Raw genomic sequence first — 25,998 nt, 5'->3', positions numbered from 1 at the left:
TGTAATACATAATAAATTTCGGGGGAGGACTAAAACTGTAAGCCTTCTAAGAAAAAGATGATGTGAATGAAATTGTTAATATTGCAGTATTAGAATATTTGTATATAAGGTGCTTTTAAAAATTGATGTACTTTGCATGAAGAACAAATACAGTTCCTGTTTTTCTCTGTAAATTCATTTAACCATTTAAAAGTTTACCCTGTGTGTCACTTGGGCAGCACATACTTGTATTTAATTGGACTAGTAAGTGGTTAAAGTGTATCCATGATTATCATATAAAGATCTGAAAAGTTAGATCATACTCAGAGATAGGTAAACACCTGTGAAATGTTTCTTATCACAAAAAGAAATAATGATCTTAATTAAGAGCTCGTTTCTTTTCTTTTTTTTTTTTGGTACCGGGGATCGAACTTGAGTCCTTGTGCTTGCGTGGCAGGAGGCAAAACCACTGAGCTAAATCCCTGGCCCCTTGAGCTCATTTATTTTCATGTGTGAAGGTCACTAGCTTTACTGTTTCTTTAGGTTTCCCTATCTAAGAACACAGTTAAAATATAACTAACCTAATGTAAGGTGTTAAAATTGTTATTTAAAATTAGCCAAAGGACTAATTAGCACTCCAGCATATGATCTTGGAATTGTGTGTCATAATTTCCTTGATCAAAGGGATCCCAAAGGGATGCTTTTGGAGGGTATTACTTCTCTGATCTAGAATTTATGATCACTGACCCTTTGGGCATAGTAAAATGCAGAGCAGAGGTAGGTTAACGACAATTTACCTTTTCAGGTTGAACTACTTGTAAATTCCTCATGGCTTCAGAAACAACATGGATAGCCATTTAAAAAATATAAGTAGCAAGAACAAATACAATACAGGCTGAGTATCCCTTATCCAAAATAATTGGGAGCAGAAGTGTTTTGGGCTTTGGAATATCTATGTATAAATGAGACACCTTGGCGATGGTCCCAAAGGCTAAACATGAACTCATTTATGTTTCATATACATCTTGTACACATAGCCTAAAGGTAATTTTAGACAATATTTTTAGAGCACCTGCCTTTTTGACTGCAACCTGTTTCATGAGGTCTGGTGGGGAATTTTCCACTTGTAGGGTCATCTCAGCCCTCGACGAGTTTCAGATTTTGGAGCACTTAGGATTTCAGATGTCTGGGTAAGCAATGTTCTACATGAAATCTTAAAGCATTCGGGAAAATCTACAAAACAAACAAATTTTATTCTACTGCCATCCAGCCTTATCCCTGTTATGTCCCCTACTCTCTTTGCTGCTTTCTCTGCTCCAATTGTTTCACTCAAAAGGAATTTATAAACATATCATTTTATAACAAAGTTTTTAAGAGAAACCATGATGCGATTTTTCTATCATTTAATAATATTGATTCAGGGCCAGGGATTTAGCTCAGTGGCACTATGCCTGTCTCGCAAGCACAAGATTCTGAGTTCAATACCTGGTACAAAAAAAAATATATATATATACACATATACATATATATACATATATATACATATACATATATACACATATACATATATATACATATACATATATATACATATATATATACATATACATATATATGGAGAGACTCAAATTCTAAGTACAGAAACAGCCACTGTTAATACCACTGTTACTTCAATATAAAATGAAGATCTTTCTCTTCAATTATAATCCTATGCTTCAAAAGATAATGATAAGATACATACAAGGCAATGTATCAGTGTCTGATCTCAGATTTCAAGATTAAAGTTAAAGTGAGCAAAAATCAAGTCATGGGATTTTCTAACAGACTGGGAAAGCTTTGTTACTCATTATGCCTTTTTGATTTCTATTATAGAAATACCAGAGTCTTTATCATATTTGTAGGGGCAGATTAGAGGGACATAAACAAAAACACAGGACAAGCCCAGATGACTAACACTGTAAAATTATCACATGCTTATCTGTGTACCACGTGCTTGTCCCCTTCCAGAATAAAAGGCTGAGACCCTGACTGGCACAGCCCACACCAATCAACAAAATAGTTTTCCCCTATAAGTATGAACACATCTCATACTCACTGTGGCATCCTGAGCGGGATGCCCCACATCTTGCAGCATCACACTGCTAAGATAGTTCTTCTGCTTCCTCTGCATTTGCCACACTTTAAATAAACTTTCACTCTGCACTACATTGGTTTTTATGCCCCCATTTTCCGCTAAGAGCCCCACTTCTTTATTTTTCACCAGAGTGAGCTCAAGGACCCAAAGAGAGGTGGAGGGTCATTACAGGGGACTCCTACCCCCCAGAGCCGCCCCCCACCAGATGCAACAATATTTAGAACCATAAAATCTTTTTTTGAATGGCACAAACCAGGGATTCTGTGCTTAAAATGTTATGACGCAAATTCTTTTTAAGAAAATAAAATCCCAGACAATATTTATCAATTATAATCTGAGCTATATAAATTCTCAAACTACTATGAGAGTCATTAGTGGATATTTTTAAGCACACCAAATGATTTCAGGTTTAGGAGCCAGGAGCTGAGCTATTTAAAATATGTATCTGTTCATATCCAGAAGTATGTGAAAAAGAATATTTTGAGCATTTATCCCCTTATATATAATGGTAAACTCACAGACTGAAACCTGCCCACAAATAACATGCTCTAAATATTAGTTTTGCTTATGTCTTCTATTGACAAGCTATAACAATATTTGCAACCAACAGCCCAATATGAAAGCCCTCTGAAGTCTTTACTATTGTTTCACAGAGAGGATTTGTGGGGATAAAACCAACCTCTAAGATCCATCAAACCAACCTCTAAAACCATCCTCTAAGCAGGATGAACTAAATGGGTTAGGCTGTTTATATTAAGTTTCACTACTTTGAAACATTTTGAATCCTCAGACTATAAAACATCATAAATTTCTATTTATAGAGTTTTAAAGTTTTCCTAAAATTTGAAAAAAACAGTAAAATGAGAAGAAATCCTTTCTTATATGACTCCCAATCCTGTCAGAAATATATTTTTCCAGCTAATTTTCCTCTATAAGTCAAACTTAAGAGCTTGATTAGTTAGTTACATGACAAACTTTAAAGAGGACCAAAGATAGTAATACATATCCAGTCGATCTAAAAATGGTAACATTTAGTTTCAGAATTTTATTTTAAAGGTGGTTCAACGCCAGGTTATGAGGTTGTTGAAAACCTGGGTAATGGCCAGCCGTGGTGGCACATGCCTGTATTCTCAGCACTCGGGAGGCAAGAGGATCACCATGAGTTGAAGGCCAGCCTAAGCTACAGAATGAGTTCAAGGCCAGCCTGCACTACATGGTAAGACCATGTCTCAAAAAAAAAAAAAGAGAAAAGAAAAGAAAATGAAAACCTGGATAATCATTTTGTCAAGTGTATGAGATGAAAGGGAAAAGAGAATAAAATAAAATGTTAATGTAGTTTATATTTTGTATAACAATTTGGTAAGGATGTAACCAACCATTCAGTTAACTACTGGCTGACCATTCAAATTAACCAATCAGATTTCTCTCTCTACACAAATCACACCATCAATGTGATTTCTAAACTGGTAATTTAAAATACCTGTGCTTATTAAAAAATAGAAGTATATTAAAATTTTTACTTATTTATTTTTTTTGGTACCAGGGATCAAATTCAGGACCTTGTGCTTGTGAGGCAGGCGCTGGAACTACTGAGCTAAATCCCCAGCCCTTAAATTTTTAATAATTAAAATACTAGGCATTTAACTAAAATTAAGGGATTAGCTATTTTAAGAAATTAAAAGTTTATATAAGAACAGTATTATAAAAACATCATAAAAGGCCGACACAAGATGACTGACCATGCTTCCTTTTGGATATATTTTTAACACTAAGATTCTTTAAATCTCAATGTATGTGGATAGCATGTGGTGGGGGTGACAATTGGCAGCCAGACACAAACCTCCTGGGAGATATTTAGTCATTTATTAACAGGCTAAAATCATGAAAACCCTCTCCAAAGTTACATACACACACTTTTCAACACAGCAACATCTGTCACTGTCATTGATGGCATATTGCTTCTTAAGATCCTCTTTCTTTCCACAGAACTCAATCACAAACAGCACTGTACAACTAGTGACTCAATATAAAGTCTCCCAAATACTCTTAATGTGATCATTCTTTTATAAACACCAGAAAATGTACACCACTGATTTGGATGACAAGTGTCTCAAGGCCTAAGATGCTTAACACTCATATTTCAGTCATGGCTGCATGGCCAGGAAAACGAGCACCATGACGGACTCCTGCATTCTTCACATTGTGCTCATGGACACAGTCTGGGTAGTTTCTATGTGCGGTCTGGGCTGGGGGCAGAGCCCTTGAGTTCCACTGGTTTCCACCATGTTGACAGCAATCACTGGCAGCAGAGAGCCTGGATGGTTGGGGAGTTGGAAGGGAGCAGAGTTAGTGAACAGGAACAGGAGAAAACAGATGTGAAAGAGGTAATAAGGAGAAAGGCAATGTGATTAGCATGCACCATTTTGAGCAGCTACCAACATCTAATCCATGCAACAACATTCTAAAACAACAAAGGGCAGAAATCCACAAAATTACATATAATTAAAAATATCAATTTGTGTGAGTAAACAGAATCAGCTTACGTAAATTAATTAAAGAGGAAATTTCAGAGAGCAACACATTCTGTATCTGTCCCTGATATTGCTAAAAAAAAAAAAAAATCAAAGGTAGAAATGTTTGGAGTTTCAATGAAAAGAAAAACTATTCAAGGCCAGAGTATAGTGGGACATGCCTATTAATTCCAGTACTTGGGAGGCTGAGGCAGGAGGATTGCTGCAAGTTAGAGGCCAGCCTGAGCTACACAGTGAGTTCAAGGCAGCCTAAACTACATAGCAAGACCCTTTCTCAAAAAGAAAAAAAAAAAAACTAAAAAATTTTTTTAGATTAAATAAAAAAGCAATTGAACTCCCCCCTCACCAATAATCTACTTAATTCAAATATTTTGAAAGAAGTCTACACAAGGGCAAAGGTATATGTGAAGGAGAGCAACTGTGAAAATTATCTCTTAAGAGATTTCACAAAACTAAAACAAAAATTAAGGAAACAAAAATTGAGAACATTAAAAAAAATTTCCTTCAGAAGCCATGCAATTTTATGTCAGTGTTCCAAATTAACTATAGAGAATCATGCTATCTTTCAGCCCAAGTTCAGAGGACATCAAAATGAAATACAACAAGTACAGATACTGTGATGAGATTTTAAGTCCCCTCCAAGAAACAATTTAATAAGCATATTAGATACCTTTATCTCAATGCTATACAACAAGCCTACAGAACTACAAGAGTGAAACATGCAGACATACAGTGATAAATTAGATGTGATCAGTCCTCCAATAGAAAGAAAATTTGCCAAGGCTCAGCAAATCAAAATTTTTACGATATGGCAAAAAGGAAATACATTATTTCAAACAACTACAAAGGGAAAAATTATCCCAAATATAAAATATCTCTAAAAATAGTGTTATTTTTCTAACTCAACCAAAATAACAATCTTTAAGTTTTTTCCTCAGGAAAATTGAAAAGGATTTTTCACAACAAATGTGGAAGGCTTTTTTTAAAATAATAAAAATATTTTCTTCAACTGAAATTACTTTATTAGATTTAACCCAGAAAAATCATGACCCTGAACTTAATCTCTCAAAATTTAGAAAATTAAGCTTATGTTTTCTCTTATAAATGTAAGATTTTCTAAATATTAGTCAGTTTTCTTTTCTTGTTTATAAACAATTTGTGTATTTAAATTACATGAAATGTTTCTCAAAGGGTGATACTTTAAATATTTGATAAATTCTGAGTTACTGATAGATCAAATCACCCACCCAATTAATGATACCATTTAAAACATATCAGCAACAAAAAGCTAAAGACTCCAGCAGGGAGTGAGTTTTTTTTGTTTTTGTTTTTTCCAGTACAGGGGATTGAAGTCGGGACTTTGCGCTTTCGAGGCAGGAGGCAGAACCACTGAGCTAAACCCCTGGCCCCTGTTTTTCTGTTTTTTTTTTTTAAGAGTAGGAAAATGTATTGAGAGAAAGAAAGCTTTTGTCTAAGAGAGACAAAAGGGGGACCGGAAAGTGGGTTGCCCACCCACACCACTTTTCAAAATGTTTATACAGCAAAGCCATGTGATGAGGCGGGTACAGTGGGACAAAACTATATAAGACTCAATGGAAATTTACAAGGTGGGCATGAGGTGGGGAGGGGGTAGGTTTAGATTAAATTGGCTACATATTGTCTGCAAGAAATAGGATGGTTCATTATTCTGCCCAGGTGTTCAAACCTAGGGAGCATTTTGAAATTTTATTAATTTAACACTTTCTAAAGAAGGACTGTTCTATATTCTTTTAAGTCAAAGCATGCAGAAACACAGAATAAAATTCAGAATGTATTTTTAATAAGTTTAGCAGGAGGATCCATTAGCTCTGAGACAGGCCAGAGCCATGTTCAGTTCCACGCCCTGTTGACACATTGAGGCTCATCAGGTTATAGGGATCATCACTTTACTCCATTTCAGAAAAGGAGTTCTCAACACAACCACATAAAAGGAGGTGGACATACAGCTCCAAATTTTTCATTTTTCTTGCAAAATCAATCAGATTTAGTACACACACTCACTCTCTAGAGGATGCAGCAAAAGAACTGGATAGTGTCTAACAAATCAAACAGATTTGAATATGTACTCATTAAGGTAGAAAAACTCAAAGATTTAATGTCAGAATAAAGGATGCAACTAGCCAGATTCTCATTGCTTATTAAAAGACAAACATTTATTAAGATAGTTCTTTTATTGTTGACATCTCAGTACAACTTTTCCAATAAGATTCAATGGAACGAAACCTTAAGGAAATAAAACAGCTATTTATTGGAGCTGTATTTTCAATAAGGAATTAAACTTTTAAAAATGGCTTTAAGACTAAAATTTGATATTTAGAAGCCTCATTCTTAAAGCTAAGTGTATGCACACATGCATAAGTATTCTGACCACAATCCCAAATAATTTAAAAAATTTTTAAAAGGAGAAATGTGAAATCCTCCTGATCTTAATCACAAGTTATTCGAAACTGAAGTAAAGATATGCCCCACCCTCAAGAGTAAAGCACCCTGCAGTTAGTTAAGCCAATAGTAATAGTGAAAAATATAAATTACATAGCAAAGACTATAATCATCAACAACTGTTGACCCACCACCACGAAGGAAGAACTGGTTGCACAGAAAGCTGACCAAAACCTTGAGATCACCACAGAAACTCATTAGATTTCAGGTACTAAACCAACTAAGAGCAAGAGAAAAAGAGAAAAATCCTATAAATTATCAAAGTTTGTTTAATAATAGACACAAAATTTGAACAGATGATACATCCAACATGACCACTCAAATAATTCCCAAGCAGCACCACCCTCCCCACTCAACTGATTAACTCTAATAAGCCACAAAGTATCCATATTTGTGTATTTACTATCAATCTAGAAAGACTTGAAAGCTAAATAAATGAAATATCTTTGTTCTCATCAGATTATCTCTGAATTTCCAAAATATGGTATATTTCATGCTTTATTTTGTAAGACTTTAATCATGTTTCCCCTTTGACTTTACATTTAGTTTTTAATGAAGAAAACATATCTAAAGTTGTAACATCACGTTGTATGGAAAAACGTAACAAACATTTTCCAATGGATCTGGGAAAGGGTTCTAGTGACTAGCAGGGAGTCTTTGCAACACAGAACCATCTACCACTCCCAGATCATGCTAATCCAAACAAAGACAGCTGCCTCACGTTCTTCATTTAGACAACTCACTCCCTTCTTCATCTATATACCTTATGGGGGCATTTCTATGACTGCTCAACATTATGCTTGTCAGCTCACAAATATGAATAATTTGCTTTCAATCACATTTAAAGTATTCCAAGATTATAGCATATAATTTAGAAATAATTAAACAAATAATTCTTTGGTTTAAGTAGTTAACAAACCATTTCCTGTCATGCTGATCCATTCCAGAACTCCGTGGAAGATTCTCTATTTCCACCAGCACAGGACCAGAGGATGTGGAAGGAATCAAAGGCACAGTAGATTTCATACCCCAAGCCTTTGGACAAAGATTATAAAAATCATTTATTTTGCTTAGATAAAAGATCTCACCAACAAATAGAGTACCACAATGAAATTCTATCCACATAGTGATAAACATTTGAATCTTATGTATCATCTTAAGATGATTTAACTGAATATTTTTATTTTCTTAATTGTCCCAGAATTACAGGGACAGAAAATGTTTTATAGAGTATCTTCTCTAATTATAACATCTTAAGAGAATAAAATGAGGAGTTAGCTATTACTGAGCCACTTAAGAGACGAGGAAAAGAAAATGTAATTAATACTATTTACTATAATTAACTACAGTGTTCTAGTGTTTTCAAAGTTTAATAACATCTTACCTGTTGTGACTCCTTATTCTGGGTTGAAACATTGTTGTGAACACTGTAATGGGAAAAATTTATTAAGAAATTATATCTAAAATTCTAGACCTTAATTTTAAGACTCTACATACAGTAATGAAAACAGCATCAAAGACATCAATGTTTTATTACTAGTAAAAAAAAAAATTTACCAGTAGCATCTAAAACTAAGAATGTCAGATGCTCAGAAAATATTTATAGACAAACGTTTGCTTTCCTATAGGCTGCTCATTTGATGTTTCCATAAAAATTTATTTTAATTTTGCTTTAGTATATGTGCTGCCTAAGTGAGCACTTAATTTTGCTTTAGACATTTACTATTAATCTTGTTTATTCATTGAACAAAGATGACAAAAGAGAAAGAAAAGCATAAACAATTCTTTAAAGATATTCAGTACAAAACCCACATAAACCTACTCAGTCACTTCTTTTATACATTCCTACCACTCAATATTTTCCAGTCAGCAATAGCTCAGCATTTTATTACTCCAAAGGCTTATTAACTTAGAAATTTCTATGTATACTCTCCTCTCCAAATGACTTATAAATACATTTTTAAATTTTTAGTCTGTATCCTACTCTGCCCCCATCTAACCTGCCCTTTCTTCCAAAAAATTCAAACCCCCTTAACCTGTATTACAATAAACAGAAACAAACTATAAAATAACAGAAAACAAAATAATGCGTTCAATAAAATAAGAACTCAAACATGAAATACTGCCCCACCAGAATGAAGGAAAAATGCCTGCTGACTTCAGACATTCTAACATAATTGGTATCTCTGAAGTAAAAATACAACTAATGTAAAACAAGATGTATTAAGTTTTCAGAAGAAAATTCCTTGAAAAGTGAGAAAATAACCTACAGATTTAATGGCAGCACTATCCTCCAGGAAAATGAGACAAAGAATTAAGTACAATCAAACACTTATCATTAAGCTCCCTCAAGGATAAGGCACACCAAGATTTAAAAGCAGCCCAATGGCAGTGTCAGGTTGGCACATACTTCTTCATAGAAATAGTCAAGAGCAGTACAACCCTGCTAAGATGTCATTCTACTAAAGGTAACACTTCTCAAAGAAAAAATCTGAACGTAGCAACCAGAGGCATTTCTTAGGGAGTGAGAACAAAACAAAAACTACCTCAAGATGAAAGCCAAACAATTAAGAAAGAACTCAAGATTAAAGAGGCCTTATGAAAATGCCAGGTAATGAGGAATGGAGCCATTTATATCCTACTTTTTAGGAACTACATTTCAATTACAGGTGGAGTTACCAGAACTTGCACTACTGTTGTCTGGAGTCAAACTCAAATAGTCCCACTAACTCTGCTCTCTGCTCCTCAGGTTCCTCACATACATGAGATTTAAGACAATTATATTCATTAATAATTTTTGGGGGGGGCAGTACCAGGGATCGAACTCAGGACCTTGTGCTTACAAGGCAGGTGCAGTGCCACTGAGCTAAATGCCCGGCCCTTGAAAACTTTTTTTTTTTTTTTTTTTGGGTAGTGGGGATCGAACTCAGGACCTTGTGCTTGCTAGGCAAGTGGCACCACCACTGAGCTAAATCCCCAGTCCTAATTTTTTTTTTTTTGGTACCGGGGATTGAACTCGGGTCCTTGCATTTGTGCAGCAGGTGGCAAAACCACTGAGCTAAATCCCTGGCCCTAAAAACTTTTTAACATGCAATAATTATACATATTAATTGATACAGTGTGACATTTCTACAGATGCACACAGGATGCACTGATTAAATCAGAGTAATCAGCATTTCTTCCTTTTTACTATCATGTATGTTTGGAGCCTTCTAGGTCCTCTCTTTTAGATCTTCATAAAATATACAATAAATCGATTTGAAAAGTCTCTTAATATAACCTAACTGATCTCCTTTTCCCCAATCTAATTTATTAAAGGTAGAGTGTTTTATAATTGTTTACTCACAATATATAATTTGAAAGATTCAGTTTTAAGTAATTTGTAATTTTACCTTCAAACCAATTACAAAATCATTAAAACACTAGAAAAATTGAGTGTAGGTCCATTGCCAAGGTAACTGTAAAAATATACATGTAAAGCACAATTTCTTCTTACTGTGTTTTTCTTCCCGAGATACGTTATGTCGATGTAAGTAAATGATTCTAAACATTACTGAAACTGCATGCAGCTTGTTTGCTACAGAAATTAGACTCACTTGTCTGTGCTATTCTGGGGTCCCTTTGTTATCTGAAGCTGTCCCTTTATCTAGGAATAACTTCAGTTGAAGTGATCAATAAAAGATGAATGAGGATATACTATTTTACTTTCAGGAGTATGAAATTATTAAAGAATTATTTTTCATTATTTAGTCATGGCTTTCCCTTTTAAATAATCACATGTAGTAACTGACCCTTTTTACTCTTATACCCCCCTACTTGTTTCTTTTCCTCCCCTTCCTGTCCATTCAGTCTGTATAAAAAGAACAAGAAGCCATATATAGTAGTACACATGTAGTCCCAGTTACTCAGGAGGCTGAGGCAGGAGGATCACTGGAGCCTATAAGTTTGAGACCAGCCTGTGCCAAGACCCATTCTCAAAAATAAAGAAAAAGTACTGATTAGTAAACAAAATGTTGACTATCCCTTAAAAGTCACCTCTTCTTAATACACTTTGTACAAGACTCACAAGAAAGTTGTTGGGAGACAAAACAGTATAAGGGAAATTACTGCCATCCGCCAATTAAAAAATCTAAAACTGCAGAGTACACAGTCAAGACACTTTTTATGTCAAACTGTGTTTCCTTTCAAAAATATTATTTTCCATGGTTCATTGGAGTGGAACCATTCATGAAAAGAGAACTGCAAGGCGTGTTTGAAGCACAAGTTCTCTCAAGCACTGTTACAAATCGTGCTGGATAACCTTCAGGAGAGTCAGGGTTCCTTCTTCATTCTTTTTCTAAAAGGCTATTCTTAGATGAAAAAATAAAAGGTGTTATCACTTTAGTATCCAATTTCTGCTACTAACCTGAGCTGAAAGGATTACTAATGTGTTTAATTTTAATTCTAAGAGATTTTTTCATTTCTAGTTTTTCATCAGAAATGTGTATTTCAGAACATTTTTGTTATGATTGGGATCTAAATTGTCTCCCATGGCTCTCAGGTATTCAGAAGTGAGGCTTTTGGAAGATGACTGAATCATGGGGAAGCTACACATCAGTGGATCAGTCCACTGGTGAGTTCATAGCTAAATGAGCTGTTAGGTAGTGGGGCTTGTTTGGCAGAGGGTGCCACTGGGAGTGTGTTTTGCAGGGTATCGCACCCTCCCAGGTCCTACCTTTTCTCTCTGCTTCCTAGCTGGCATGGGGTGAGCAACTGGCCTCCATTATGCCCTTCCGCCATGCTGTTTCTATCTTGGAGTCGGCCAACTGTAAATTGAACCCTCTAAGAATCATGGGCCAAAATAAACCTCTCCTCTTTTAAGTTGCAGGTGTTGGGTATTTTGTTCCAGCAACAGGAAAGTGACTAAATTTTAGAGGATTTTTTAATTTTGCAATTACAGTGCTACCTTGGTTCACAAACATTTTTTTTTTTTGTACTAGGGATCAAACTTGGGACCTTGCGTTTGCGAGGCAGGTGGCAGAACCACTGAGCTAAATCCCCGGGACCACGAGGATTTTGGAGTTTTGTTTGGAAACTCCATATCAGGTGACTAACACAACCGTGGAACAAATTAAGTTTGTGAATCGAGGTGCCACTGTAAGTTTTAATTTTTCAACATCATATAATGGCTTAATTCCTCTTTCATATTTCTACAAACCTCACTAGGTATTCCATCATTACTTTAAGATAACATATTTTGTTCCAGCCTCCTTTTCAGGAAACCAAGACATGATCTACTAAACAAAATGTTTAAAAAATACATGCTACCTCTGAAATTTCTCTACCAATTTTCTATTAAAAGCTTTATCTTAGAAATAAATGCAGGGAAATAAAAGTGTAAAACCTAGACAAGGTATAAAATGTTGGCATCTTACCTAATTTTTTTTTTTTTTTTTTGGTACCAGGGATTGAACTTGGGTCCTTGCGTTTGCGCAGCAGAGGGAGAAACCACTGAGCTAAATCCCTGGCCCGCATCTTACCTAATTAAATTTTCACAATAAAAAGAATCCCTTACTTTCTCCCTGTTATTTTTAACAGTCTACTATCAGCTAAAGAAATTTGAGAGCAGTCTTTGTTCAAAAAAGCAGAGTACTTTTATAGTGAATCACCAATCAGAGTCTGTCCTTAATAGCTTACCAAGTTAAAAAAACTTAATAGGATACTTTCAAGGTGAGACTGACCGTATTTCATACTGACCGTATTTCATAACAGTACAGACAAATTTTAAAAGAAACTAGATTTGTGGGGATGGTCTGAGTCTGATTCTTTAACAGATATTCTAGTAGACCTTAATGCATACCAGTTTTGAAAAGCTTTATAACACTATATGCACACTAATACATATTAAAATTAATGGAACTGGGCTGGGGATTTAGCTCAGTGGCACCGTGTCTGCCTTGCAAGCGCAAGGCCCTGAGTTCGATCCCTGGTACAAAAAAAAAGTTAATGGAACTATCAGAACCATGTCTTAATACATGTAAGGGACTAAAATTGTACAAAGCATGTTCTCTAACCACTATGGAATAAAATTAGAAGAAAATTTAAGACATTCACAAATAAGCAATACAGTCCCAAGTAGGTCATAAAAATAAAACAGGTCTTGTCAAATCACAAGAGAAGTTAGAATATAATTTGAGATGAACAAAAAAACGAAAACACAAGATATGGAATATAATTAAGTAGTTTAAGAAGACAATTTATAGATGAATTATGTTAAAAGAAAATAAAATCTGGGTGCAGTAGCATATACCCATAATCCCAGCTACTCTGGAGGCTGAGGCAAGATAGCCTAGGCAACATAGCGAGACCTGTCTAAAATTTTTTGAAAAGGGGCTGGAGGTGTTAGCTCAGTGGTAGAGTACTCTCCTGGCATGAACCGAGTTCAACTCCCAGTGCTGCCAAACAACACACACGAGTATTAGAGTGAACACTGATGAAAGGGAGAGATCAGTGCGATCAAAAGCGGGTTCTATTTGTAAAAGCAAAAGAAGGTGACAGATTTCTAGCTTGACCAAGAAAAAAAGATTAGTAAGGTGAAAAGGAATGAGAGGTGGGAGAACACTGGAAAGCAAAACTGGAATAATATGAACTGTGTGCCAAAAATTAGGCAGCTTACATGAGACTGAGAAATTTTAGAAGATGAACTCCCAAACTGACTCAAGATGAAAAAGAAAATCTGAATAGACTTTCTCAAGAATTTAAAGACTTCACACGAGAAAATACAGGCCAGATGGTTTTAATGGTGAATTCTACCACAGATTCAAGGAATGATACCAGTTCTTTACAAACTCTTCTCAAAAAATAGAATAATTACAAACATATTTGGTTGAAGACTGATACTAAAAGCTGCCCCAGAAAAATACAAAAACTTCAGACCAAAATATTAGCGAACTAAAACCAGCAATATCTAAGGGGAGATTATATACCATGACTAAGTGGGATTCATCCTAAAAATAAAATTGCTTATTTGAAAAATCAATATTTCTTTGAGGTCCTTATGTGTAAGGATTATAATTTATCTTTATATCTGGAGTCATTTGCCAGTAACAAATGTCATTCTCATACCATACCCACTCCCATCCCATTCTTTATTTCTTTAAACAGCTTTATTTTTCTTCTTGTCAATTTGATCTGGCATTGTGTGTTTATTTTCCCACAATATTCTGTATCAATTCCTTCTTTCAAGACATTACTCACCTGAGTTCTTCAGGTTTTGGTGAACTTGCTGACAGAATAAAAAAGATAACATCACATTAGTCTCACTCTACATATTAAATTGCTTCACTATTCCTCAGGTAAAGCCTTGATTAATTATTTTATAAAAGTCATGTTACCCTGCCAGAGATCTGGGGGGTGGGGGGAAAGGACCAGGAATTGAACTCAGGACCTTACACCTGCCAGGCAGGTACAGTACCACTGAGCTAAATCCGTGGCCTCAGAGATTTTAAAATCTTCATTTTACAAAAGTGTTCTGGAGTTCATACTGGTAAAGTCAACAATGGCAATTATTTCCATTTTTAAAATAATGTGTTAGGTCCATATTTCTTTTTTTAAAGATTAAACTAAAGATTAAACTTTTTAAAGATTAAACCAGGATTTGAGCAACAGTACTACAAAAGAAAAAAAGATGTCTAAATTTTATTTAATTTATAGCCACACCAAAATTATAAATCATTCAAAGAATTAATACTGCCAAATATCAGATTATGGCAGTTGTTTTTAGACAATGGACATACTTAAAATTCAATCTGTATTTTAATACAAATTCGGATTCAAACTCAAACATAAATTTTAATTTATTTGTCAAAGTAAACCATAATTGAAGCATCTTAATTACTTTGGAAATATGTATATATGATGTATATTGATGATTAGATTTAAATGCTATATTTAACAGAATTCTTTTTTTTTTGGTACTGGGAATCAAACTCCGGTCCTTGTGCTTGCGCTACAAGACACTGGAACCACTGAGCTAAATCCCCGGCCCCAGAATTCTTAATAATAATATAATACAACATGAAATCATTTTTATTTAAAATGTGTCCATCACATGCTCATGTTTTTTAAAAATTCCTAAAGGGATTAAGAAATGTTTTATTAAAAGGTCTGTAAGTCAAAAAGGGAGAAAAAATGTTGCTCTACAGAAAATCTGAACTAGATAATATAAAAATTGAATACAATCTCAGAATATAATCTGAATTAATATAAAGTTTAATCTTAGCTAACAATATAGACAATTTCCCCTTGTGTAGCTTACATAACTTTTTTAAGCCAGAGGAGTACTTTGGTTGATTGGAACAAACCCGAGGAGATTCAGGTATCAGATTCAGATTCAGATTCCTTTCAAGTGAACAATACCAGTACGTGATAAACTATTAGAAAGAACAGTGTTTTAAAACAGGGTTGTATTTCACCTTTCATTTGTAGAGTTCGTCGAGAATATCGTTTGCTGGGTCTTCTTTCAAAGGATGCTGATCTTCTTGCTTTATTAGTTTTTGTAGTTTGATACTCAGTTTTCCCACTAAAATAAATATGGCAAGTCAACAGAAGAACCTGAAGCCTACAGTAACTAGGCACACATGAACTTCACCCTAAAGGGACTACTACTACTAATCTTAATATTCCCATTTTACCACAAAACTCTTTCACTTTACGCTTTTATGAAATACACAACAGATTACATTGCTATTTTTTCTTACGCAAGTATATCATCTTGGAACATGGTAAATAACTCTGGAATGTCCAGGGTGTTATGGAATGCTCCCTCATCTACACTCCTCAGTGCAAAGTGTACAATTAGAACAAGATTATCAGCTACTTTTTCTAATTATGATATACTTATCAGAACAATTTTCCAAAACCATTTAAAAAACTATCATCTTGCTTCTTTGATTTCTATTTTAATTCTGGTAAGAAAATGTTTCCCCATTTTTAAAAAGGTACAATAGAAGCTCTCTTACATGAATTTCTACACAACTGACTTGCCACATTATTGGTATTATCCATTCTTTCTTTAACTCATACCAACTGATGCTCACAGCATGTTGAACACTCAAAATCAATAATCTGCTACTATGCAACATTTGGAACATTTGGATTTGTAACATCTGGAACATTTCTTTTTTTCTTCTTGTTTTTTTGAGACAGGGTCTCATTATATGGTTCAGGCTGGCCTTGAACTCACTATGTATTCCGGGCTGGCCTCGAACTCATGGCAATCCTCCTGCCTTATCCTCATTACAGGCGGGCACCACCACACTTGGCAATCTGGAATATTTCTAACTCACGACAAGCATACAAGAAATATGTAAGAATGGCACTTCAGGTTAATAAAAAACCAAATAGGACTGGGGATTTGGCTCAGTGGCACCATGCCTGCGCGTTGCAAGCACAAGGTCCTGAGTTTGACCCCCAGTACCAAAAACAAAAACAAAAACAAAACCCCAACAAATATTCAGATTAATCCCACTCAGGGCAAGATATCCTTTTACTGTATGGTAGGTATTCTAGCAGTTAAGAGAATTCATGAAACTCTGGTCATTAAATGAATTTAAACTGACAGTTGGTTAACATACAAAGTAAGTCTCAAGAAGGGCTATAAAATCCATAATACAATTATTATGATTTCACATCTTTTCAAGAAATTATAGCCAATAAGAATATCACTTTTTGGGCCGGGGATTTAGCTCAGTGGTTTTGCTGCCTGCTGCACAAGCTCAAGGACCCAAGTTCAATCCCCGGTACCAAAAAAAAAAAAGAATATCACTTTTTAATTTTGGCAAATGGGTGACTCTGTCAAACCCCTTAATTTCTCTGTGCCTTATGTTCCACACTGTAAAATAAGAGAAGGTTAGCCTACATACAAGAGTGAAAGATACAGAAAGTTGGTATTAAAATTAACCTGTATCTAAATCGTGATCCTAGTCGAATAAATCCTGAGCGATGAGAACTCTTTTGGACAGGGCCTCGGAGGCGAAAAAAGGCATGATGCTCCACAGCACATTTCCACAAATGTTTGCATGCTTTTGGATGATCCAGTCTGAACACAAATGTATGCTCCTGTTCTTTGCCCTGAAAAAGAAAAGGATGTAGGAAAAGATGTCTATTAGGTAAAACAGTCCTACCTCTTATTTCTGAGATACAAATACAATCACAGCAATACCAAGAAGCAAATAATAAGGCATCTATTTTGCTCTCTGGAACTCATTCCTTTTTTGTTTGTTCTTTTGTAGCGCTAGGGATCAAATCTAGGGAAAACACTCTACTACTGAAGTACAACCCCAGCTTGAAACCCATTTTTTATAGCTATCTACATAAAAAGACAGAGCTGAAATCAAGCTATTTTCTAAACTAATATAAATTTATTCCTAAGAGTGTCTCCTCTCCTTGTTTGATCTCATTTATCAGAAAAACATAAAATGAGGATTCATCTGCTATCCATAGAAATATGTAATAATTTAAGGACTGAGGATGTAGCTAAGTGGTAGAGCACTTTCCCAGAATGTGAGACCTCACATTTGACCCCAGCATTGCAAACAATAACAATTACAATTTAAAGGATCATATAAGATCTGGCCATATGTATGAATAGCCTTTAAAATGCTAATTTTTTTCTAATAACCACACTGCCAGGAATCAAGTTATAATAGTTAGAATCCATAGGCATTTTCCTCAGTATTTCACATGAATTGCTCCAATGAAGAGATACTATTACTAGCACAATTTCATAGATAAAGAAAACTGAGGTTAAAAGGAAATTAACCCCAAAGTCACAAAGCTAGCACGATAGGAAACCAGGATTTGAATCCAGCCAGTCTGACTCTAGAGCTTACAGCAGTTAACAACTAAGTTATATGTCCTCTGTAGGAAAAATAATTTTCTGTATTAAACAATTTTCTATAGTAAAAACCTAAAATGTCTAAAATTTAAGAAAAGGTCAAATAAATGATAGACTTTAAAAAATATACACAGAGCTGGTATGATGGCACAAATGTGTAATCCCAGCTACTTGAAAGACTGAGGCAGGAAGATCAGAAGTTCTAGGATACTCAGGTGTCTTACGTGAAACCTTGTCTCAAAAAATAAAAAATACGCACCTGCCTTGCAAGCGCAAGGTCCTGAGTTCAATCCCCAGTAACAAAAATAAAATAAAATAAATTTTTAAAAATAATAGATGGTCAGTTATCAATGCATACCCTAGTATCCAGAATGTACTTTTTCATAACTGAAACTGAAAAAAACTCTCATCATCGAGGAGCAGCAGAATGAAAAAATAATTGTCTATTCATAAATAGAATACTAAAACAGCAAGAATGTCCCAACTACAACTACTTGCTATAACATGACCAAAGCATACAAATACAGTATAGAAATAAAGGAACCAGTCCACAGTGTTCTCTCTTGCATGGGTGGCCTTCCCATGTACAGAAGAACTTCTTTTCCTACTTTTACTTGGCCCAAACTTGCTCTGCAGAGCCTGTTTCTTTCCTACCTTTAATAAATCTTTGCTACTGTTGAAAGAAAGAGAAAGAGAGCGAGAGAGAGGAGAGAAAGAAAAGAAAAGAAAGAAAAGAAGAGAAAAAAGAAGACAGAAAATTCAAAGCACAGGTAAAAACTAATCTCTGATACTAAAGTCAAAATGGTTAGCCTTGTAAGACTACTTGGTAGGAGGCATAAAGGAAATTCTGTAATTCTGGCAGCATTCTATTTCTTGATCTCAATGTTGTCATAAAAATGTATGTAAAAATTCAGCAAACTGTTTAATTGTGTACTTATTTGAATCTACTTTATAAAATGATATTTACCAAAAAACCCCTACAAACAAACAAACTGGCAAACATACAATCTTAATGAAGGGAAAACTTTTCTACGAAACAAAAACTTACAAGCCATTAAAGATTGATAAATTCAGCTGTATAAAAACTTTAGGGACCAGGGATGTAGCTCACTGGTAGAGCTCATGTGAGGCCCTGGGTTTAATTCCTAGCACCAAGGGAAAAAAAGTAAAGACATGCCAAAAAATACTCTTAGTTATGTCCTTTTTAAAAAAAATAATTAGACTATTTAAATTTTAATTTATATCACCAACAGCTAAATCTGTAAGAAAAAAGACCAGCAACACAAAAGAAAAATGTGCAAAGAATGAGAAGGCACTTTGGAGAAAAGAAAATTCAAATGACTAAAATATATGACGAGATGTTCAATCATAATAACAGAAATAAAAAACAAACCTACAATGAAATCCCATTTTTCACCTTTTGAATAAAAATGTTTGGTAACTCTCTCTGAGAAAAAAAGTTAGTGTAAATTGCCAGGATCTTTATCAGACAAATGTACATAACCTTGATGGAGCAAATCTATCTCAAGGAAATTATGCTACAGATACATATGGCAAAATACAAATCATGAATAAATGTCAATTAATTGAAAAGTGGTTAAATTAAGATATATCAATATACTGAAATATTATGCAGTTTTAGTTTATATTTTAAAAGTATATAATGTAAAGTTAAAGAGAGTAAGGAGATTGCAGTGTATAATAAAAATATGCTGAATTATGAAAATGAATAAAAATATTTGCTTGTATGCATAAAATACCCTTGAAAAGATATCCAAAAGGCTGATATAGTATTTGAACAAACCTAAAATGCAATCAATTTTAAAATGTACTATTATTTTATGCCTTAATAAAAGTGTTACCAATTAAATGACCATATTTTCTTAAAACAGAATTTTATTCTTAAAAGATCACTTTTAGATTTAGATACATATATCACTTAAGCATATCTGTACTTACATAAAAAGGAAAATATTATTAAAATAACCTAATTATTGTCATATTCAAAATCTGCCTCTTCTGAATCATTTAACCCCTCTGTTGATGACATAATGATTACCATCCCAGCTAGCAAGAGATTTCTTTTAAAAATACTCCATCATTGATTCTCTTCCAAGCTATATGACAGGGGAAACATTTGCATATATCTCAATAGTAAGACTTCAAACTTTCAAAACTTATCACGTGTTTCATTTACTTTTAGAATCTTCTTTCTTAGGATCTGCTAAACAAGGCTTTACATACTTCATTTCCAAACAAATCTTGGGGATGAGCTTTTCTGATTGAGTAGTTTGGGATGCAGGGTAAAGTGAGTGAGACCAAATACTGTGAAAAGCAAAGGAGGTTGTTGCTTTGCAAGAAAATATAAAAAACTGAGATCATTCTCCAAAACCATGAATTACTTCAATAATGACAATGTACTTTCCACAAATTTGTTGGAAGACTTTTTCTGCATTCACAGTAACTTTGATTTCAATACTAAATTATAATGCTATATTTTATAAGCCATTTAAGTAGAAACTAAAATTAACACCTGTACTATAATAACAATGAATAGAATCCCACTGAATCTACTAAATTCTCATACAGCAGGCAAGGATAACTACATAACAATTACTGCCTGTTGACAACTTTTAAGGCAAAACCCACTGTAAAATACATCCCAGTATTTTTAGAGATGTTATAAAGTTTTTTTTAAAATAGCAGGGCTTAAAATTGATAAAATAAGTAATATTGAATGCTTTATAGAGGAGGAAACTGAATGGAGAGGGACTTCATTTTCCCTGTATGACTTTTCATGTTTTCAATGATTAAATGTACTAAATAAATGAATATTACATTATTGAAACCTATGCAGAAATATTAGCTAATTCAGGTGAGCTGTTTTTAGGCTTTAAAAAAATACTACATAGTTGACACTTCTGTCCATTAAAATGCAACTGGTGTTTTTTTAAAGTTTGAAGTGAAGAAGGTACAATTATACCTAATCTGAAATACATTTTGATTTTGAAATTGATGCTTAATGTCAATGATCTCTCTGAGAACAGAGACCAAAAAAGTTCTTTGTTCCTCTCTAGCCTGCAGTGAGTAATGATACTTTTTATTTTTTGGTACCAGGAATCGAACTCAGGGTCTCATGCCAGGCAGGCGCTATATCACTGAGCTGTATCTCTGGCCCTGCTGTGAGTAATGAATGCATAATTTTTGAATAGAAAAAGCTCTATGATCATCACAACTTTACCAAAAGATTAAAGACAATTCTGTACATTAAGACCTAAGCAAAACACAATTAAAAACAGTACCTAATAAATCAGTACTGGGATCCCTTTATCTCCCTATTTCTTAGCCTTTATCTCATAAGAAATACATATTTAGTAACTATTATGTGTTGTACACATACAATAAAAGAAATACATATCTAGGAAAACAAGGAAAAAAATCAAAACCATCCAAAGCTGTAATCTCTCTGTAGTAACAGCCAGCAGTTTGAAATACATGCAAACTCTTTTCAGTGTAAAGTACTGTCTTTAAAAAAAAGGTCAGGCATAAAAACAGTGCTATACTAAAAATTCACTTGCCGTATCATGAAGTTTTTTTCCACATCAATACAAATTTCTTAGCTACATAGCATTTTTGTGCATGAAAATGATATGCTTATAAACTGGACATTCCTATTGCACTCAAATTCCTTGAGAACATGGAATATTCCTTACTCATTCCAATAAGTTAAAAAAAAAAAACCCTCAGTCCTGTCCCAAGCACATAAGCAGTTTCTCTATTTTATATCTGAAGACTTCAGAGTCAAAATAAAACACCAACATATACTGACTAAAAAGCAGTTTTCTGTGAAGCAGCAGCAGCCTGACACAACTAAGTTTCTGATAAACTACTACTTTTTTACAATTTTTACTAATGTTGACCAAAATCTACTAAAGTTTCATATATAAACTCAAAGTCCCTTTTCCAAGAGGTTTTCTTATTAGGGAAAAGTGACCCTTCCAATATCAGTATTAAAGTATTTGAAGAAAAAAAAAATAATGAGTATACAGGAGATTTTAACTGTGTTATATCCTTATTCTTTTTTTCAATTATTATATTTGATAAAACGTACACATATCTACAATAACCACAGAATATCATCAGAGGGCTACTATACACATGGCTACTCAGCTGTTTACGAATCAATATTTGTGGAATTTATGTCATTTTTATATTGTACCTTATGCTATCTATAGAAAAGAAAATGCCCATTAGAAAGAAATACAGAAATAAGCAAACATGACCAAAAGTTAACATCTATAACCACTAAAAGAAAATCAAGTTTAAAACAATGATTCCATTATGAGCAAAATTTTAATAATAAAATCCAATACTGGTAAAGTTTCAGCAAAATTCATTTACTTCTTTAACTTTCAACTACTGCTTGTGAGGCTTCACACTGGTAAAAACAAAATGCATTACTACTAATAATAAAGAATAGAAGGAAAAAGTGAATTATAAACTGTAAACCAACTGGAAACATGAAAATACATCTATATGATAAAGGCTGGAAAAACATAGGAAGCCATTTAAAACGGGAGAAATAATACTGAAATTACCTGAAAACTAAAAAAAATTAGCAATCATTTCAAAATTTTATTGTGAAAATATTTAAACACACAGAAAAATTGAATACCTATATACATTGTGTACAGTCAACAACCACTAATATTTTGCCTAATTTGCTTTTATCTATATCCTTGTATCTATGTCTTAAAGCTTATTAATTTGCATACAGTAAGATTTTGAGCATTGTAGGGAACAGGGAAAGGGGATGTTACTAGAACCTCTGCAGTAAGTCCTAGTCTCCTGCGAGCCATGACAGCACAAGGTGAATTAACTTATTATACAGGAAAGGTAGAAAAAAATGAGACTCTGAGAAGAAGGTGAGCTTTGGGCCTGATCCATGCTGCTCTGGGTGACAAAGAGGAAAGCCCCTTAGCTTGCTGCACCTTTATTCAGTACATCGGGAGAAACAAATGTGACAAACTGACTCCCGACAGAGAGTTCAGTACATCAGGAGATGACTCGGAGGGCAGCAGAAATCCTAGATCAATGAGGAGCTATGCAGATGAAGATTATGTTCCTCCCAGGATGTCTTCAGTTGGTATAATCTTGTCCAGGAGCATCACAGCATCACCAGACCATTGAGGTCTTAGCTGTGACCGGAGGCCAAAATGGAGTTGTCTCGAAATACCATAGCTGGCCTATAGGCAGGAGAACTAGGCCTAATCAAATGGTTTCCCCCCAAAATTATGTAGAATTGCTCCCAACAGAGCATATAATTCTGTGAGCTGTATGTACAGAGTCATATAACTACCACCAAAATCAGGTTGCAGAATAGTTCTCTCATTCCCAAAAATGTTCTTCACTCTGTCCCTTTGTAGTCAAATCCATAACCAATAATCTGAAGCAGCCAGTAATGTTGATTTAGTCTCTCTTCCTATGGGATTGCCTTTCCCAAATAATGCATAATCCTTTGAGTCTGGCTTCTTTTACCTGGCAGAATGCATCTATATGTTTCTATATGTATATCAATTAGAAAATGAATTTTTTTTTTTGGTACCGGGGATTGAACTCAGGTCCTTGCACTTGTGAGACAGGTGGAGGAACCACTGAGCTAAATCCCCAGCCCTAGAAAATGAATTTTAACAAATAAAAAAAATCCTTAGTTCCAAATACTTTATTAAAGATTATTAGGTAGATTTTGTTTTGACTAATCTTTTTGATCAAGTAAGGGACAGAGTCACTTGAATGCAACCTGTTACACACCTTAAATACATTATCAATGAAGAAACAAGAACTTTTGTATTATTTTTTATCTTAATGGCAGAAAACCGTATTTTAAGGTTGGTGTGACCTGAATCAGGAAATTACTCTAAGTATTAATTACTAGGATTCTGTTGGTTTTTTTAAGCAATGAGGTACATTCCCCTTTTAGAATATAAGCTACCACATAACATAGTCATTATTAATGCAATACCATTCCTACCTGATCATCATCTTCTACCACCACTAGGGTTAACTTATTCTTCTTAAAATCCAATCTGGTTATCTTGGGCCTGTAATAATATGGGATCAACATCAGACTAGAAAAACAACTTTTTAAGTACACTTAATCATTTAACTTCTGAAATAAATAATGATGAGGTTAAATATAACTTGTTAAAAAAGTCTCTAACCCAAAAGAAAGGTTAACAGAAAAATACATATTTTAAAAGCAATACTTTTCACAACATTGATACTGCCCACACTAACAATAGCAAGGAAAAAAGAGTTATCAAGAAATCTATATAATTCATAAACCCCAAACTATGCTGTAAGAGATTCTCCAGACCTGGGTAAAACTGCTTCAGTGTTAAAGGATCTCCACAGGAATTGACTACAGGAAAGACATTAGCTACTAGGGTCTTCCACTGTTCTCTATAGCAAACTTAGGTGAGGAAAAAAAAAAAAAAAAAAATATATATATATATATATCTCCTGATGTGAAAGTAAAATGTAATATGTAAGTCTGGAAGATAAAAGTCAGAACACAGAGTAGCCAAGCTCAACAGAAGGGTTTAAAAATACTAACATCCCTCTCCCCTTACACAAGAGTGGGCAAAGGGAGTGCTGTATTTGTGGAAAAAAAAATACTAAAAATAGTGACACAAGCACACAAAGGGAGGGGGTGTCCATGTGAATAACACTTAATAAAAACAGAAATTTAATTGGGCATGGTGGTACATATTTGTAATCCCAGCACTCTGGGAGGCTGAGGCAGGAGGACTGCAAATTCAAACCCAGCCTGGGAAACTCAGTAAGATCCTGTCTCAAACAACAAAAAGAACTAGAGATGTGATTCAGTGTGAAAGCCCTGGGTTTAATTCCCAGTACTGCAAAGAACAAACAAACAAAATATATATAATATTAAGACATATTTTGATACACCTTGAAACTAATGGAAAATACAGTTAGAAAAATTTTATAAATTGTGACTGGGGAGTAGAAATAAAAAAGAGCAAGAATAGGGCAGGAAACATTTGTTTTCATTTGCAAGCTTTTCAGAACTACTTGATTTCCAATGTCTTTTATATGTTAACTCAATATAGATATTTTTACTCACTTAAAAACAAAATAACAGTCTGGGGATTTAGCTCAGTGGCACTGCGCCTGCCTCACAAGTACAAGGTCCTGAGTTCGATCCCCAGTACAAAAACAAAACAAAACAACAGTAAGTATCCCTGACATTAATTCTGCTTACCAAAAAAATAAGCCAATTTTGGTCTCGCCTTCAAAAACAAGGACTCCTGTTGGGGTTAGTCCCAAACTATAGTCATTCCCATCTCTAGCCTAATTTAAGAAGAGAAAAAAATGTGTTAGTTTAATTTGCATCAATAAGCTTTCACATTTTCATACAACTGTTTAATTTTTATGTTTGCACTGACTTACTATATACAAGCTAATATACAAGATATTTTCAACAATTAAGGTATCCAAACTCACATTCTTTGGGAAAATTCATTCATACCTTATTTTCCCCTAAAGTGACTGATACACTATACAGTAGTCTCCTCCTATCCAGGATGGAATAAATTCTAAACCATGGGATGCCTAAAACCATGGGTAGTACCTAAGCCTACAGATACTATATTTTTTCCTATACATATATACCTATGATACAGTTTAATTTGTAATTTAGACACAGTAAGAAGTTAGTAATAAAATAGAAAAATTAGAACAATATACTGTAATATGAACGCAGTCTCTCAAAATACCTTATTTCTGGAATTTTACATTTAATTTTTCTAGACTTTGCCTGACTGTAACTGAAATCATGGAGAGCTAAACCACAGATAAAGGGGGGACGTAAAGGAGGACTACTATGGTTATAAGGTATTCCTTCAATAAAAATGGGTATGTAAACTCCCACTAGAAAGAAAATTCTATTCAGATTCTTCTCATATTAAATTTACCAT

The 25,998-nt window shown here is 34.2% G+C and overlaps 1 protein-coding gene across 9 annotated transcripts in view; it reads right to left on the bottom strand.

The window, feature by feature from the left end:
- The window catches only part of Epb41l5 (erythrocyte membrane protein band 4.1 like 5), a 167,278-nt gene that overhangs the window by 74,927 nt on the left and 66,353 nt on the right, over window positions 1-25,998 (bottom strand). For 7 of the 9 annotated variants that reach the window (XM_004836051.3, XM_021236549.2, XM_087198126.1 and 4 more), the window contains 7 exons: window positions 25,284-25,372; window positions 24,030-24,099; window positions 17,063-17,232; window positions 15,576-15,682; window positions 14,359-14,386; window positions 8,507-8,549; window positions 8,042-8,157 (listed from right to left, as the gene is read on the bottom strand). In XM_004836051.3, coding sequence (XP_004836108.1) covers window positions 8,042-8,157; window positions 8,507-8,549; window positions 14,359-14,386; window positions 15,576-15,682; window positions 17,063-17,232; window positions 24,030-24,099; window positions 25,284-25,372 — 623 coding nt within the window. Of the gene's footprint in view, window positions 1-3,954; window positions 4,428-8,041; window positions 8,158-8,506; window positions 8,550-14,358; window positions 14,387-15,575; window positions 15,683-17,062; window positions 17,233-24,029; window positions 24,100-25,283; window positions 25,373-25,998 lie in introns of those variants that run through there. The other 2 variants (XM_004836052.4, XM_087198138.1) reach the window with 1 other exon arrangement.

This window comes from Heterocephalus glaber, unplaced genomic scaffold (genome assembly GCF_053883595.1).
Source record: "Heterocephalus glaber isolate CG9 unplaced genomic scaffold, H.glaber_assembly_v1.0 deba00000347, whole genome shotgun sequence".
In the NCBI taxonomy this organism is placed as follows: domain Eukaryota; kingdom Metazoa; phylum Chordata; class Mammalia; order Rodentia; family Bathyergidae; genus Heterocephalus; species Heterocephalus glaber.
Note: the sequence above shows the minus strand (reverse complement) of the source record. Positions and strands in the feature narration are given on the sequence as shown.